This window comes from Phyllopteryx taeniolatus, chromosome 2, assembly GCF_024500385.1.
Source record: "Phyllopteryx taeniolatus isolate TA_2022b chromosome 2, UOR_Ptae_1.2, whole genome shotgun sequence".
NCBI lineage: Eukaryota > Metazoa > Chordata > Actinopteri > Syngnathiformes > Syngnathidae > Phyllopteryx > Phyllopteryx taeniolatus.
The window spans coordinates 33,446,678-33,462,435 of NC_084503.1; the positions used below are offsets into that span (position 1 = coordinate 33,446,678).

Consider the following 15,758-nt stretch of genomic DNA (forward strand, 5'->3'; position numbering starts at 1 on the left):
GGTAAACCTTAATAGATTATAGATTCTGGGCCCACAATTTAAACAATTTCAATAATTTATGTTTATTTTTACATAATTTGGGCTTCCAGCTCATAAAACCCACGAAATCTAGAATTCAAAAAATTAGACTACTGTGAAGAAATCACCATTTACTTATCAGTTTTTGTAAAAAAAAATAAAAAATAAAAAAAAATAGAGAAATTAGGGTCACATTAAATCAATCAAAATATGGTAATCTTCAATACTTGGGTTGGCAATCCCTTTGCTTTAATCACTGCCTCGATGCGCCATGGCATTGAGGCAATCAGCCTGTGGCATTGCCTTGGAGTTATGGAAGCCCAGATTTTCTTGGTCCTTGCTGTCAGTTATTCTTTGTTTTTGGGTCTGGTGCCCCTCATGTTCCCCTTGAATAATACCCCATAGATTCTCAGTGGGGTTTAGAGCCGGCGAATTGGCTGGCCAGGCAAGCACTGTGATGGCATGGGCATCAAACCAGGTTTTGGTGCATCTGGGGGTATGGGCAGTGGCCAGGTCCTGCTGGAAGATGAAATCTGCATCTCCATACAGATCCTCAGCAGAAGGAATCATGAAGTCCTCTAAAACATTCTGGTAGACAGTTGCGGTGACCTTGGATTTAAGAAAGCAGAGTTTACCAACACCTGCACTAGACATTGCACCCCAAATCATGGCTGACTTTGGATATTTCACACTGGACCTCAAGCTGTTTGGGTTCGGTTCTTCACCCGTCTTCCTCCAAACCCTTGGACCTTGATTCCCGAATGAAAGGCACACTTTACTTTCATTGGAAAAGAAGACCATGGACCACTGGCCAACAGTCCAGTCCTTCTTCTCATTGGCCCAGTTAAGACGCTTCCTACTTTGGCTCAGGCTCAGAAGTGGCTTGACCCGAGGAACCAGACAGTTGTAGCCCATCTCCCAGATGCGTCTGAATGAGGTGGTTTTTGACAGCTGTGACTCCCGCCTCGTTCCACTCTGATAATCCGCTGAAGCCCACGGTCATCTCTTTGGTTGGTGCATCTTCTCCTGCCAAAATTTGTCCTTCCACTTGACTTCCCATTGATATGCTCGGACACAGCACTCTGTGAACAGCCAGCCTCCTTAGCTATGAACTTTTGTGGCTTACCCATCCTATGGAGGGTATCAATGATGGTCTTCTGGCCAGTTGTCAAGTCTGCAGTCTTCCCCATATTGAACCTAACTGAGACAACTGAACCAAACTGAATCAATTTAATGACACCTGGGGAAACCTGTGCAGGTGCTTAGAGTTTAGTAGATGATCAGTATGTGACACTCAGTTTAAAATATTTATGGCCTGCAAACTTTGGGCTGATTTCTTCACAGTATTCAAATTTATTGAATTCCTGATTTTGTAGGTTTTATGAGCTGGAAGCCCAAATTATGTGAAATGTATATATATATATATATGAATCTGAATCAATGAACTTTAAACTTTTTGAATGGAGTTATGGAAATAAATAAACTTTTCCATGATATTCATATTTTTGGTAAAGGGTCTGTATGTGCAATACAAAAGAAAATAAGTATCATTACAGGCATTAATCGGCTTACGACGGTACCGACAGGCAATGTTTCAAGGTTACAAACCTCGTCATGTGGCACACGAAGGCACCCTCACTTATTGTCATACTTACTGATTTTCATTTGTTTTATATGTATTGACGAAATATTTTTCATAGATATTTACTGTTATTATAACTTTTGCGTTAGCGCAATGTTCCTACTTATGTACGAATTTGGCTTATGCCACCAAAGTAGGAACAGATTTCCGTTGTAAACCAAAAACTCTTTGCATTTAATTGCACCAACAGCATACGCTACAAAAAAAATTCTTCTTTTCCTTTAGGCTTGTCCCGTTAGGTTCCAGCCCAATACCTATCAAATGCCACTAGGTGAGGTAAAATAAATAAAATGTTACTTAAAACGCTGACATTTATGATCTTTTCAGCCAGGATTAAATGAATTCACATTGGTATAGTATTTGTTTATTGTCAGTCCTCAATGTATGTGAAACATACAGAGGGCCGAAATTACTTTTCCAAGAGGTAACTGTCACAAAATAAACGATACAAAAAAAAAATCCATGAAGACATTAAAAAAAAAGAAAAAAATCCATGCTCTTTAATGTATGAAGCGGTAACTTATATAAGTGGAGCTCTGGAGTCCTCTTCGTCTGTTGATCAAAGATTTTGTGATCACAACATGCAGGATGTCATTCTCCTTCACCTCAAGCAAAGTAAAACAAAGCAAAGTAACCAAGCAACTATAGCGTACGTTTTAGAGTAAGATAAAAAAAAAAAAATTTTTAAGTCAATTTCCTGTCCCATCTAGTTCAGTCGTAGGACACCATTGTACGCAGTCCACCTTTTCTGACATTTCCGCGGCTGTTACAAGAGTGCTACCGATCAAGTCGCAAAGGCAACAACCGGCGACAGTGGAACAGCACCCTATATTCCCCGCCTCAGAAACTGTGCTGCTGCAAGGCAGCTGCTGAAAGGGCGCAACCGTGCGCAAGCACCAACATTCTCCTCCAATGAATGTCTCGCTGTCGCCGTAAACAGTTCACCACGGGTCCACATGAAGGACAACAAACACCAAATCAAACAGAGCTCTTGAAGACAGATGCCTACTTCACGGTGCCATCTTGAAATTATTTTCCCATGGGAAAACAAATGTTTGACTTTGGATGTTCCACTGTATTTTAAAATTCATTCATTCATTTTCCGTACCACTTATCCTCACTAAGGTCGCGGGCGTGCTGGAGCCTACCCTAGCTGTCTTTGAACGAGAGGCGGTGTACACCCTGAACTGGTTGCCAGCCAATCGCTGGGCACATATAAACAAAGAACCATTCACCCTCACATTCACACCTATGGGAAATTTAGAGTCTTCAAATAACCTACCATGCATATTTTTGGGATGCGCCTGGAGAAAACCCACGCAGGCATAGGGAGAACATGCAGACAAATCGAGGCTGAATTTGAACCCGGCTCCTCAGAACTGGGGAGCAGATGTGCTAACCAGTTGTCACCGTGCCGCCTGTATTTTAAAATCTTTAATTAAGGCTTTATTTCAAACACAGTAAAATCAAAAACAATAACCAAAGTAGTCAAACAAAAATAAAAATTAACATTTTCAAAAAGACTGGGGGGGGGGACTTCATAGAGTTACCATGTTTTGGCTATTTAGACCTCCATAGAGTGACACACTAACACAGACTCAGTATAAAAGTGTCAATTCTGTGGGTGGGGTGCGGGGTGCTTTTTGTCATTTTGTTTCATTTTGTTTTGTCATATTAGTGTCCAGAAAAGGCCCCTCTGACAGCTTCTTCTGTTTGACCCAGTTTTGTATCCGCTTTTTCCATATTTGGCTCACCCCACTTTCCTCTATACCCATCCCTCACTACTTGTGAAAGCACACGTGTTTGTTGTGTTGACAGCGCTGGCTCGTGGCGTTGAACTACACGGAGATCTTCACTAGTGAAGAAAAACGTCTAACTGGAATGTGTGGACGATTTAATTCATATTTCACGTTTACTGAGGCACCGTACAGCCAATATGACATCCCGAATACTAGAAAAAGTCCTTTTTAAAAGACCCCATTCTCCACTGGTCAGTTAAAATTCTAATTCCCTCACATCATACTCTTATTATATAATATTTATAAATTAAGGATACACCCAAAATTCAGGAACCAAAATTTTACATATATATGTTTTTTTTTTGTAATTATTATTTAGTGTCTTCCGTATACATTCCCAGGACCCGAAAATGCGCTTTTGGGCCATTTTCAGACATATAAATTTGGTGACTGCATATTGGGTGTATCCTTAATGTATAAATATTATATAATAAGAGTAGTATTTGAGGAAATTTTTATTTTAACTGACCAGTGGAGAATGGGGTAGAATTAGGCTTAATCAGCATTGTGGCATCTCCTCTAGTAGTGGCTTGGGTGAAAACTACTTTTTTTTAAAACGAGCTTCTTTTTTAGCTCTAAATTTGATGATACAGTAAACATATTGAACTACTGAATGTGTTTTGGCCCAACTCAGGCAACTTTATTATCATAAATAATAATAAATAAAGGAGAAGGGTTTTTAACATATTCGCAAACACATTAAATATAACCGCATGACATTTATGCTAATAAAATGCTAACACGAAGCAAATTACAGACCAGTGTGCAGGATGCTTAATATTTTCGTCATTGTACGGTGCATTTATACATTTTATTTCATGGGGACTTAAATAGCACCTATTTGATGGAATAGCATATAAACTTTAACATAGTATGGGGGATTGATCTGAGCGCTTGGTAAACAATGCATTTCATCGTTATTTATTAGTTTAGTGTGTGTCTTAAGGCTATAATGACCGTCCAGGCAGCTACAGAGTTGGTGGTATACATCTAATGCGTGACTCCACTCATCTATAACGAAATTACTGATTTATGACCACAGGCTTGCTTGTTTAAAATTAATTCACACTTGTTAACCTTCTACAGTTAACCTTTTTTCAGTTATATTGAACCCTTTTGCTAAAATTATTTTTAATTTTTTTCCCTCATTAATGTACACACAACACCCCATATTGACAGAAAAAAAACGGAATTGTTGATTTTTTTACAGATTAATTAAAAAAGAAAAACTGAAATAACACACAGCCATAAGTATTCAGACCCTTTGCTGTGACACTCATATATTTCACTCGGGTGTTGTCCATTTCTTCTGATCATCCTTGAGATGGTTCTACACCTTCATTGGAGTCCAGCTGTATTTGATTATACTGATTGGACTTGAAAGCCACACAAAGACCTTACAGCTCACAGTGCATGTCAGAGCAAATGAGAATCATGAGGTCAAAGGAACTGCCTGAAGAGCTCAGAGACAGAATTGTTCCAGATCTGGCCAAGGTGACAAACAAATTTCTGCTGCACTTAAGGTTCCTAAGAGCACAGTGGCCTCCATAATCCTTAAATGGAAGACGTTTGGGATGACCAAAACCCTTCCTAGAGCTGGCCGTCCGGCCAAACTGAGCAATCGGGAGAGAAAAGCCTTTGTGAGAGAGGTGAAGAAGAACCCAAAGATCACTGTGGCTGAGCTCCAGTGATGCAGTCGGGAGATGGGAGAAAGTTCTAGAAAGTCAACCATCACTGCAGCCCTCCATCAGTCTGGGCTTTATGGCAGAGTGGCCCGACGGAAGCCTCTCCTCAGTGCAAGACACATGAAAGCCCGCATGGAGTTTGCTAAAAAACACCTGAAGGACTCCAAGATGGTGAGAAAGAAGATTATTTCGTCTGATGAGACCAAGATAGAACGTTTTGGCCTTAATTCTAAGCGGTATGTGTGGAGAAAACCATGCACTGTTCATCACCCGTCGAATACAGTCCCAACAGTGAAGCATTATGGTGGCAGCGTCATGCTGTGGGGGTGTTTTTCAGCTGCAGGGAATCGAAGGAAAGATGAATGTGGCAGTACAGGGATATCCTGGAAGAAATCCTTCTTCAGAGTGGTCAGGATCTCAGACTGGCCCGAAGGTTCACCTTCCAACACGACAATGACCTTAGCACACAGCTAAAATAACAGCGTGGCTTCAGAACAACTCAGTGACTGTTCTTGAATGGCCCAGCCAGAGCCCTGACTTTAACCCAATTGAGCATCTCTGGAGAGACCTGAAAATGGCTGTCCACCAACGTTCACCATCCATCCTGACAGAAGTGGAGAGGATCCGCAAATCCAGGTGTGAAAAACTTGTTGCATCATTCCCAAAAAGACTCATGGCTGTATTAGCTCAAAAGGGTGCTTCTACTAAATACTGAGCAAAGGGTCTGAATACTTATGGCTGTGTGATATTTAAGTTTTTCTTTTTTAATCTGCAAAAATTTCAACAATTCAGTTTTTTTCTGTCCACATTGGGTGCTGTGTGTACATACATGAGGAAAAAATTTACTTAAATGATTTTAGCAAATGGCTGCAATATAACAAAGAGTGAAAAATTTAAGGGGGTCTGAATACTTTCCGTTCCCACTGTATTTGAAGTAAAGTCGTTTGAAACACAATTGCTAACCTGTCTCATGTTCTCTTGACTTGTTGACGACACTGTTCAGCGAGGTGGCTTTCTTTTAGGGTTTGCAAACATACAGTGTGAGCGGTCAGTCTGGTGACTCTGTTCATAATGTGTGGTGCAACAGGCCAATAGAATCAAGGCAGACTGTGTCCGTGTGTGTGTCTCACACACACACACACACACACAGAGTGTGTGTCTTTCACATAAACTTACACGCGTACTTAAATAAAACCCAGAGAAGTTACATATATATAGTAATATAAAATGACTATTAATGTTCCATTTGGCAAGATCTTTGTATCATTTGATTATTTTGTCATTTGGTGACATTTAAAATGTCAGAAAATTAACAAAACCAATATTTTTCACCCGATCTCGAGCAGCTAAAAATCATGTGATCGACCTTGATTTTTGATCACATGATGGCATTGGGACATCCCTAGATAGGAGTTTTACACACAGTCAAGGTTTTGGCCAAGAATTTTCATTTCGGTCTATCTCTAATTGACATACTAGATTAAGCACAATAGTTCAATATTTACTCCATTAGCAGGCAATGTCTTTTTGGGTGTTATTTTCCAGCATATTTACTGGCTCAAAATTGTTCTCCCCCAACTTCTAGTGAACATTCAATTATCCCGAAGGAGAGACTGAAGTCAGCCTACCAGGCTTTGGCAGCAGGTCTGGTGTTACCATTTTCTCACCTGGAGGAAGAAGTTGAAAATGAAACGGCTATCGCCATCCCAGCTCCTGAAATAGAGGACACAAATAAAAACTCGGAGAACGAAGAGAGTTTCCAAACAAACTCTTGCAGGCCTCTTGAGGTCACCCCGCCCACTCAAACAGATGCCCCTCCTCAATCCAAGACTGGTTCACCGCATAACACCGACAGGAAAGAGACGAGGGCCTCTGTGTTGAAATGGCAGCATCACAACATAGCGAAGATGGTGATGCAGCCGGACAGTCAGCCAAGCTTGTTGTATGCTACCCCTCAGGAGCAGGAGGCTGCAGTGAGAGTGCAGGAGCCGGCGGAGTCGCAAACTGTAGCCTGTCAAATCCCTCAAACTGACACAGAGGTTGTCCCGCTGATGAGACCTCAATTACCCACACATACAAAGAGCAGGTAAATTTGTTTGTGTAATTTACAGTATGTGACTTGCTTTTCGAACGATAAATCAATGAATTATTGTGACAGGCCTACCCTAACTTGTAGTCAAGATATTTTAACACCATTATCGCAGCTAACGTGAACATTTTTGCTTTGTAGATCGTCCTCTAATGATGATGAGGCATCTCCACAATGTGAAGAGCAATCTTCTAGCTCAGCAGGAAGCAAACGAGTCTCTCTGAAAACATGTAACGAAGCTTTTCCAAATGGGTAAGTGCGTAAGCTCTTAAAGGTGTTGTTTTTTTTCTCCCATTCTTCAATTCAGTCCTTTTTCTTGTCTTCTCTTGGTTGGCATGAGCACAATATCTACATAAGATGTTGTCTCATTGTAATCGACTACTAATTTGGCTTGTTAACACTTATTGTAGGAGAGGAAAAACACCCTAACTTGCAGTGACGATATTTTATCACTGTTATAGACTAACGTCAACATTTTTGCCTTCTAGATCTTCCGCTGATGATGAGACATCTCCTCAATGTGAGGAACAATCCTCTAGCTTAGCAGGAAGCATGGAAGTCTCTCGAAGAACATGTAACCAGGCTTTGCCAAATGGGTAAGTGCAAATGCTCTTAAAGGTGTTGTTTTTGTTTTCATTCTTCAATACAGTGCCTTTTGTCAGTCTTCTTTTGGTTGGCACATGTGTACAGAAAGAGCACTGAATCAGAAGAGTTATCAGCAATCACTGTCCATGTGGTGCAGGATTCTCCAGTAAACAATGAAACTCCTGTGGAAAAACAGAGCAGCGATTCTCTGAGCAAGTAAGGGCAAATTGTGCTTTATAACACATTGTTTAGGATTATGCTGCTGTATAACAATCCAAATGTTGTTGCAGGTTTATGGGAAATACAAATGAAGTCATAATCACTGATTCCTCACTGGACTGTTCGCCTTCTTTGATTCATCAATGCCGCTCCCCTCAAAAATGTTCCACTCCTAATAAGGACACCTCCCGCACGAAATGGTTGGTAGCTTTCATCAGAGAACCATTCACTTTCGTGGTGGGGGAAGAATCAATTATATGGAGTTATGCTGCTTTAAGAGTTGCATGTTGAAGCGCTAACTGCTGAATATTCTTTCTTATTATTTGTCTCTTTTTTTTTGTTTCCTTTGTCCTTTTAAGTCAGTGATTCCCTACCAAGATCCTTTGGCACACTAGTGTGCCGGGAGCGATCATCAGGGGTGCCATGAGAAATTATCCAATTTCACCCAAAGCTCTAATCCATAAATTCTGTCACCCCTTAGGCTGGAATTCAATATTACAACAACAGAAACAGTCACTTCGATATTACTTAGAGGCCCCCTTGTATTCGATGATTCTCCAAAATTCTCCATTTTTATTCTGTTCTGAAGGACAGTCATTGGGGGGATAAAAGATGGATTCTTCAGAAGAGGAAATTGTTGTAAATTCACTATTATTGCTGCGTTTAGTGCATGCATTGCTTGGACATTGCTGAACTGAATTTTGTTGAGCACCCAAGCGGTACTCAGTCCCAGCACAAAGCTGTTATTTTCGTTCATCATCGAAGCTTGTCTGTATTTGTGTTGAAGATATCAGAAATATCCCATTCAGACAGAGTTAGTCATTCCCTGTTATTGCTGCATTTGTGCAAGCATTGTTCAGTGCGTGTATTTAATGTCAGATACTTTGTTGGTCAACTAAGGGGACCTCAGAGAGAGGCTTTGTTCGTTCACTGCGATTATGATTGTTTGCATGATATTTTGCTTTTCTGTAGCAGAAAATAATTGTTTAGTGAGCTTTTTTACAAAAGACAAGGAGCCGTACATTGCTAGGTACAATTCGGCATTTCCACTATCATTCTCTGTGCGACATTGAGTAGGCCAGCCTGGGAGATGAATTGGGTACTCACTAAATATAAAAAAAAAATCAAATACAGTGGTGGCTCGAGATGTGAGTTGTCAATTCGCCGAGTTTTTGCTTTGACTTGCAAGCCCAAACTTGAGAAACAAGTGCTGTATGGTGTCAGGAGGCTTAACTCACTTGACAACAACCAGCACTTTGGGTGATATAAGAGTAAATATTCTTCAAAAAAGAGGCTTAAAGCTGTATATTGCCACTGCCAGTTGGAGTTGCTGTTCCATTGGAAGAGCATTTAATTAGACGTTATAATAAACTTGCTGCCATTCATACAGCAGAATAAGTTATGGTTCCCTGCGAGTATATAAGCTTTGTGTTAAACTCTATCACTCTGGATAAATAAATATGTACGTAAATAGAGACAAAATTATTATTTCAGTCTTCATATTTTTGGGGGCATTTTTGTTTGTTGGTGTGCCGAGAGATTTTTCTAATGTAAAATGGGTGCTGTTTAGCAGTTTCTCCCAACCTTTTTAGGCGCAAGGCACATATCTCACAAATCAAATCACAAATAAATAAAAAAATATCACAGAACACCAAGCAAGAATGTTAGACAAAATATATGCATTCATGAGGAATAGTGACGCGAGCCCCGCCGCTCTTGGCAAAAATCTGCGAGTAATTGACGCCCACCCAAAAAGTTTGATATAGACTACAGATGCCACAAGATGATGGCAAATCACTATGTTGTATTAGAAAAGGCTGTGACCTGGTAAAATTAATCTATTCGCATGTACCTTCAGCCTTTGAGTGTCAGAGCATTTTAATTAGTTACCAGACGTTTTCAAAGCAGAGTTTCTCATATTGACAGCTGTTTTAGAGCATTTTAACTCATCCTTCAGGACCCACAGAATATTGTTCTGTGACAATAAAAGCACCCAACCTAGTGAAAGAAAGAGTAGACTCTCTTCTTTCATTTGAAAAACTCATCTGTTTTTTAGTAACCAGCAGTAGAACATGGGTTGGTCTCACCCAAAAAATAGAGAAAAGGTTTTTGTAAAAAAAAAAAAAACATGTCAAGAACAGTGACTAGCGCTAATATTGTTTACTTATGTGACACCTCACAACCATAAAACAAAAACAAGACTGAGAGAGGAAATTTGACGGCATAAAATGTATTTATTCAGAGAGAGAAAACTAAGAAACACGCAGTGAGTGACACAAACTCAGGATGTTCATCATTCACTCTATGAAATGTGTCATCTTTTCTCACGATCGATCTGTTTATACCATACATTTGCATACTCTGTTGGAGTGTGAGGTGTCTAAACCTGTCCAAATTTTAATGTGTTGGCATTTCCCTTCCTCACAATTGATGTGACAAGCTGATATTCACCGCCTAATCTTTAATTTATACTCAGCTGTGCTGATCTCAAATCCAAAGCAATGCAAGCCTGCCATCTACAGGGACCTGTTAGTCATTACAGTAGGTTACAAACCTGAAATTCACAGACAAGCTGGGCGAGACCCTCTTTCACACCTACCCGTTGAAAAACGGACTTGATAAATACACTGAACAAAAATATAAATGCAACACTTGTGTTTTTGCTCCCATTTTACGTGAGCTGGTCTCCAAGATCTAAAGCTTTTTCTACGTACACAAAAGGCCATTTCCCTCAAATATTGTTCACAAATCTGTCTGAATCTGTTCGTGAGCATTTCTCCTTTGAGATAATCCATCCCACCTCACAGGTGTGGCATATCAAGATGCTGATTAGACAGCATGTTATTGCACAGGTGTGACATAGGCTGGCCACAATGAAAGGCTACTCTGAAATGTACAGTTTTATCACAGAGCACAATGCCACAGATGTTGCAAGTTTTGAGGGAGTGTGCAGTTGACATGCTGACTGCAGGAATGTCCACCAGAGCTGTTGCCTGTGAATTGAATCTTCATTTCTCTACCATAAGCAGTCTCCAAAGGCATTTCAGACAATTTGGCAGTAAATCCAACCGGCCTCACAACCGCAGATCACGTGTGACCACACCAGCCCAGGACCTCCACATCCAGCATGTTAACCTCCAAGATCGTCTGAGACCAGCCACCCGCACAGCTGCTGGAACAATCGGTTTGCATAACCAAATACTTTCTGCACAAACTGTCAGAAACCGTCTCAGGGAAGCTCATCTGCATGCTCGTCATCCTCATCGGGGTCTCGACCTGACTGCAGTTCGTCGTCGTAACTGACTTGAGTGGGCGCATGCTCACATTCGATGGCGTCTGGCATGTTGGAGAGGTGTTCTCTTCACGGCTGAATCCTGGTTTTCACTGTTCAGACAGTGTGTGTGGTGTCGTGTGGGTGAGCGGTTTGCTGATATCAATGTTGTGGATCCAGTGGCCCATGGTGGCGGTGGGGTTATGGTATGGGCAGGCGTATGTTATGGGCAACGAACACGGGTGCATTTTATTGATGGCATTTTGAATGCACAGATCTACCGTGACGAGATCCTGAGGCCCATTGTTGTGCCATTCATCCACGACCATCACCTCATGTTGCAACATGATAATGCAAGGCTCTGTACACAATTCCTGGAAGCTGAAAACATCTCAGTTCTTGCATGGCCAACATACTCCCCGGACATGTCACCCATTGAGCATGTTTGGGATGCTCTTGATCGGTGTATACGACAGTGTGTTCCAGTTCCTGCCAATATTCAGCAACTTCACACAGCCATTGAAGAGAAGTGGACCAACATTCCACAGGTCACAACATCCTGATTAACTCTATGCAAAGGAGATGTGTTGCACTGCGTGAGGCAAATGGTGCTGTCTAATCAGCATCATGATATGCCACACCTGTGAGGTGGGATGGATTATCTCGACAAAGGAGAAATGCTCATGTACACAGATTTAGACTGATTTGTGAACAATATTTGAGGGAAATGTACATTTTGTGTATGTAGAAAAAGTTTTAGATCTTTTGAGTCCAGCTCACAAAAAATGGGAGCAAAAACAAAAGTGTCACATTTATATTTTTGTTCAGTGTATATTCGCCGGTGGCAGTAAACAGTTGGATTCCAGCTGACTAATGTGAGCGTCCACACCAGTGACTTGAGTTAATTGCTCTGCCTGACACTACATGTTGCTGGTATAGCTAGATGAACAAAGATACATTGTTTGTACTAAATACATATTTTTAGTCCAATTTAGTGAAATTGGCCGTTTTCGCGTAGCACATGTGATGATCTCTTGGTGGTTGGGAATCACAGAGGAACATGCCTTCTGCTGCTTGTTTAGCACAGTGTCTTTTTTTGACAGGAAGAATATGTTAAGCAACGCCAAGGAGACCAAGGTCAATTGGACTGAAGAAGAGGAGCTTTTCAATGGTCATATGAGAGGAAAAATCCACTTGGTATTGGGATGTTATTGTGTTTTAATTTTTTTTTTTTTTTTTTTTTTTCTTTTAGAGTCATTTAACAAGAGCTCATCTTCGAGGAAGAGGGTAAGTGATTTCTGAGATTACCAGGCGTTCTTAGAATAATCTGAAATATCTACATAATATACTTTTTAGGCTTAACATAGTCAGGATTTTTGTGGCCGATTAGCGAGTTTAAAAAAAAACCGTATCACCAATTTGATCATAAGGTGGAGCAATATATTTTTTAAATAACTTATAGAAATAAGTGAAAACAATTATACAGAAATAAAAAACTCAAAATATGGTAACTGATTATTGCTCATTAACTAAGGAGGGAAAAGGGGAGGAGGACTACAGGTCCTCATTGAAGTGTTCTTCCATAGTAAGAGGGAAAATCTGATTCTGGTGTTTTTTCCTTTGTCTTTTTCTTTTCTACTTCAAAAACTAACTGATCCAGTGAAACCTAATCACAAATCTAACGCAGACACCATTAAATTTGAGATTGGATGTTCGACGATCTGCAACAGCTTTACGCTCTCAAGACGCATATAGGGCTAACCAAGCTTTCGGACTCAAACATACATGATGGCAGCGCGGAACGTCCCTGGAGTAAACGAGATTGTGTCAGCTATAATGTCTTATTTCGCAGATATGATCAGATTGGTGAATTATGACATTACATCTGATCATAAAATTTGAATAAAATATCCGCCAATCCAGTTCAGCCGATCAGAACGGTACAAAGTCTAATACTGTTTCACTCAGTCTGCATTTATTTATCAAAGTGGATGACTCGGCAGATATTTGGGGTACTTGGAGCAGAGGTTACTATTTGAGGAAATACTAAATTCACATCCATAGGTCAGTCTAGTTTTTGTTATTATTGTTCAACTGTTGCTATGAATTTGACAGATACAGCATAACAAATGTCTTTGCAACACCACCTTACATTACAATTGCAATGATTCAGATATCACAGGACAATCTATACACAGACTCCAATTCCAATGAAGTTGGGATGTTGTGTAAAGCAAAAACAGAATACGATTTGCAAATCCTTTTCAACCTATATTCAATTGAATACTCTACATAGACATGTTTAATGTTCAAACTGAAAAATCTTTCTTTTTGTTGCAAATATTCACTTATTTTGAATTTGATGCCTGTAACAAACACAAAAAAAAGCAGGGAAGGGAATGTTTACTACTGTGTTACATCACCTTTCCTCTGAACAACAATCACCGTGGGTGTGAATGGGAGTGTACATTATTTTTTTTGTTTATATGTGCACGCTGATTGGCTGCAGACCAGTGCAGGGTGTACCCCGCTTCTCTCCCAAGTTATATAAGATAGGCGCCAGCATACCCCCAACCCTAGTGAGGATAAGCGGTTTACAGGGATGGCTGTTTTTAATTCAGAATCAGAATCATCTTTATTTGCAAAGTATGTCCAAAAACCACACAAGGAATTTGTCTCCAGTAGTTGGAGCTGCTCTAGTACGACAACAGACAGTGAATTGACAGAGAACACTTTGAGACATAAAGACATTGACAAAAAAAAACAGTCACTGAGCAATAAAGGGTTAATAGTTATCCGGTAATGCCGGTACATTTATTTTTTTTGACAATTGTACAAAGATGCAGAGTCCTCTAGCACTTAGAGCAGTTTGAATGACTAATATAGCAATAGTCCGGTGCAATGACCATTGTGCAAAGGGCGCCGAGACTTCAAGGAGTGTATCCGGTTTAAAGTGACGAGTATTGCGATAATCTGGGACAATGTTGATTGTGCAATTGTTGCAGATACTCCACAGTCAGTGTGCAAATGGAGCAGATGCTACTCTGGCATGAGTGGCCACTATTGGTCAACAACAGATATGCAAATAGTGCAGCGTGGCGAGACTACTACAGTGAGTGCACGAGTAATATATAATTGGCCCCACAGAAATGTGACGACGGACTCAAGTCAAAAAAAATAAATTGCCAGCATGTTGCAATAGAATTGTAGGTTAGGTGTTTAAGAAGTTGATCGCAAGAGGGAAAAAGCTGTTGGACTGTCTGCTAGTTCTAGTTTGCATTGATCGGTAGCGCCTACCTGATGGAAGGAGCTGGAAGAGCCGGTGACCGGGATGTGGAGGGTCCGAGAGGATTTTTCACGCTCTTGTCTTAGTTCTGGCAGCGTGCAAGTCCTCAAGGGTGGGTAGGGGGGTACCGACAATCCTTTCAGCAGTTTTGATTGTCCGTAGCAGTCGGAGTTTGTCCTTTTTTGTAGCAGCACCAAACCAGACTGTGATGGAAGAACACAGGACTGATTCGATGACCGCTGTGTCGAACTGCCTCAGCAGCTCCTGTGGCAGGCCATGCTTTCTCAGATGCCGCAGGAAGTAGAGACTGTAATTCCCAGGAACTTGAAGGTCTCGACGGTTGACATAAGGCAGCTGGACAGCGTGAGGGGCAGCTGTGGTGAAGGATGCCTCCTGAAGTCCACGATCATCTCTACAGTCTTGAGCCTGTTCAGCTCCAGGTTGTGTCAGCCGCACCACAGCTCCAGCCGCTCCACTTCCTGTCGATATGGAGACTCGTCACCGTCCTTGATGAGGCCGATGACAGTGGTGTCATCTGCAAACTTCAGGAGTTTGACAGCCGGGTGCGCTGAGGTGCAGTCATTCATGTAGAGAGAAGAGCAGCGGAGAGAGGACACAACCTTGGCGCGCCCCGGTGCTGATGCTGCGTGTAGATGAGGTGGCCTCCCCCAGCCTCACCTGCTGTGTCCTGCCCGTCAGGAAGCTGTAAATCCACTGGCAGATAGCAGGAGAAGCGTGGAGGAGAGGAGTTCGGGGATGATGGTGTTGAATGCAGAGCTGAAGTCCACGAACTGGATCCTCACGTAGGTCCCTGCGCCATCGAGGTGTTCTAGGATGAAGTGTAGTTCCATGTTGACTGCGTCATCCGCAGACATGTTTGCTCGGTAGGCAAACTGCAGGGGTCCAGCAGGAGACCTGTGACATGTCACACAGGGCCATGCAGGTTTAGATTTTTTTTTTCTCCTTTCATAATAAAAACCTTAATTTTAAACTGCCTTTTGTTTACCCGTGTTGTCTTTGACCAATATTTAAATTTGTTTGATGATGGGAAACTTAAGTGTGACAAACACACAAAACAACAAAAAATCAGGAAGGGGCCAAATACTTTTTCTCGCCACTGTATATGAGCTACATGTCCATGTATTTATGCATGTCTATGTATGT

At 41.2% G+C, this 15,758-nt stretch overlaps 1 protein-coding gene across 8 annotated transcripts in view; it reads left to right on the forward strand.

Annotated features, from left to right (window-relative positions):
- The window catches only part of terfa (telomeric repeat binding factor a), a 52,939-nt gene that overhangs the window by 36,898 nt on the left and 283 nt on the right, over positions 1-15,758 (forward strand). For 7 of the 8 annotated variants that reach the window (XR_009787435.1, XR_009787434.1, XR_009787433.1 and 4 more), the window contains 8 exons: positions 6,730-7,230; positions 7,375-7,485; positions 7,722-7,829; positions 7,924-8,034; positions 8,109-8,237; positions 12,412-12,479; positions 12,561-12,595; positions 14,856-15,397. Coding sequence is in view for 1 of the 8 variants with exons in the window: in XM_061765811.1 (XP_061621795.1) it covers positions 6,730-7,230; positions 7,375-7,485; positions 7,722-7,829; positions 7,924-8,034; positions 8,109-8,237; positions 12,412-12,479; positions 12,561-12,595 (1,063 nt within the window). In the remaining 7 variants the exon portion in view is untranslated. The remainder of the gene's footprint in view (positions 1-6,729; positions 7,231-7,374; positions 7,486-7,721; positions 7,830-7,923; positions 8,035-8,108; positions 8,238-12,411; positions 12,480-12,560; positions 12,596-14,855; positions 15,398-15,758) is intronic. The other variant, XM_061765811.1, reaches the window with a different exon arrangement.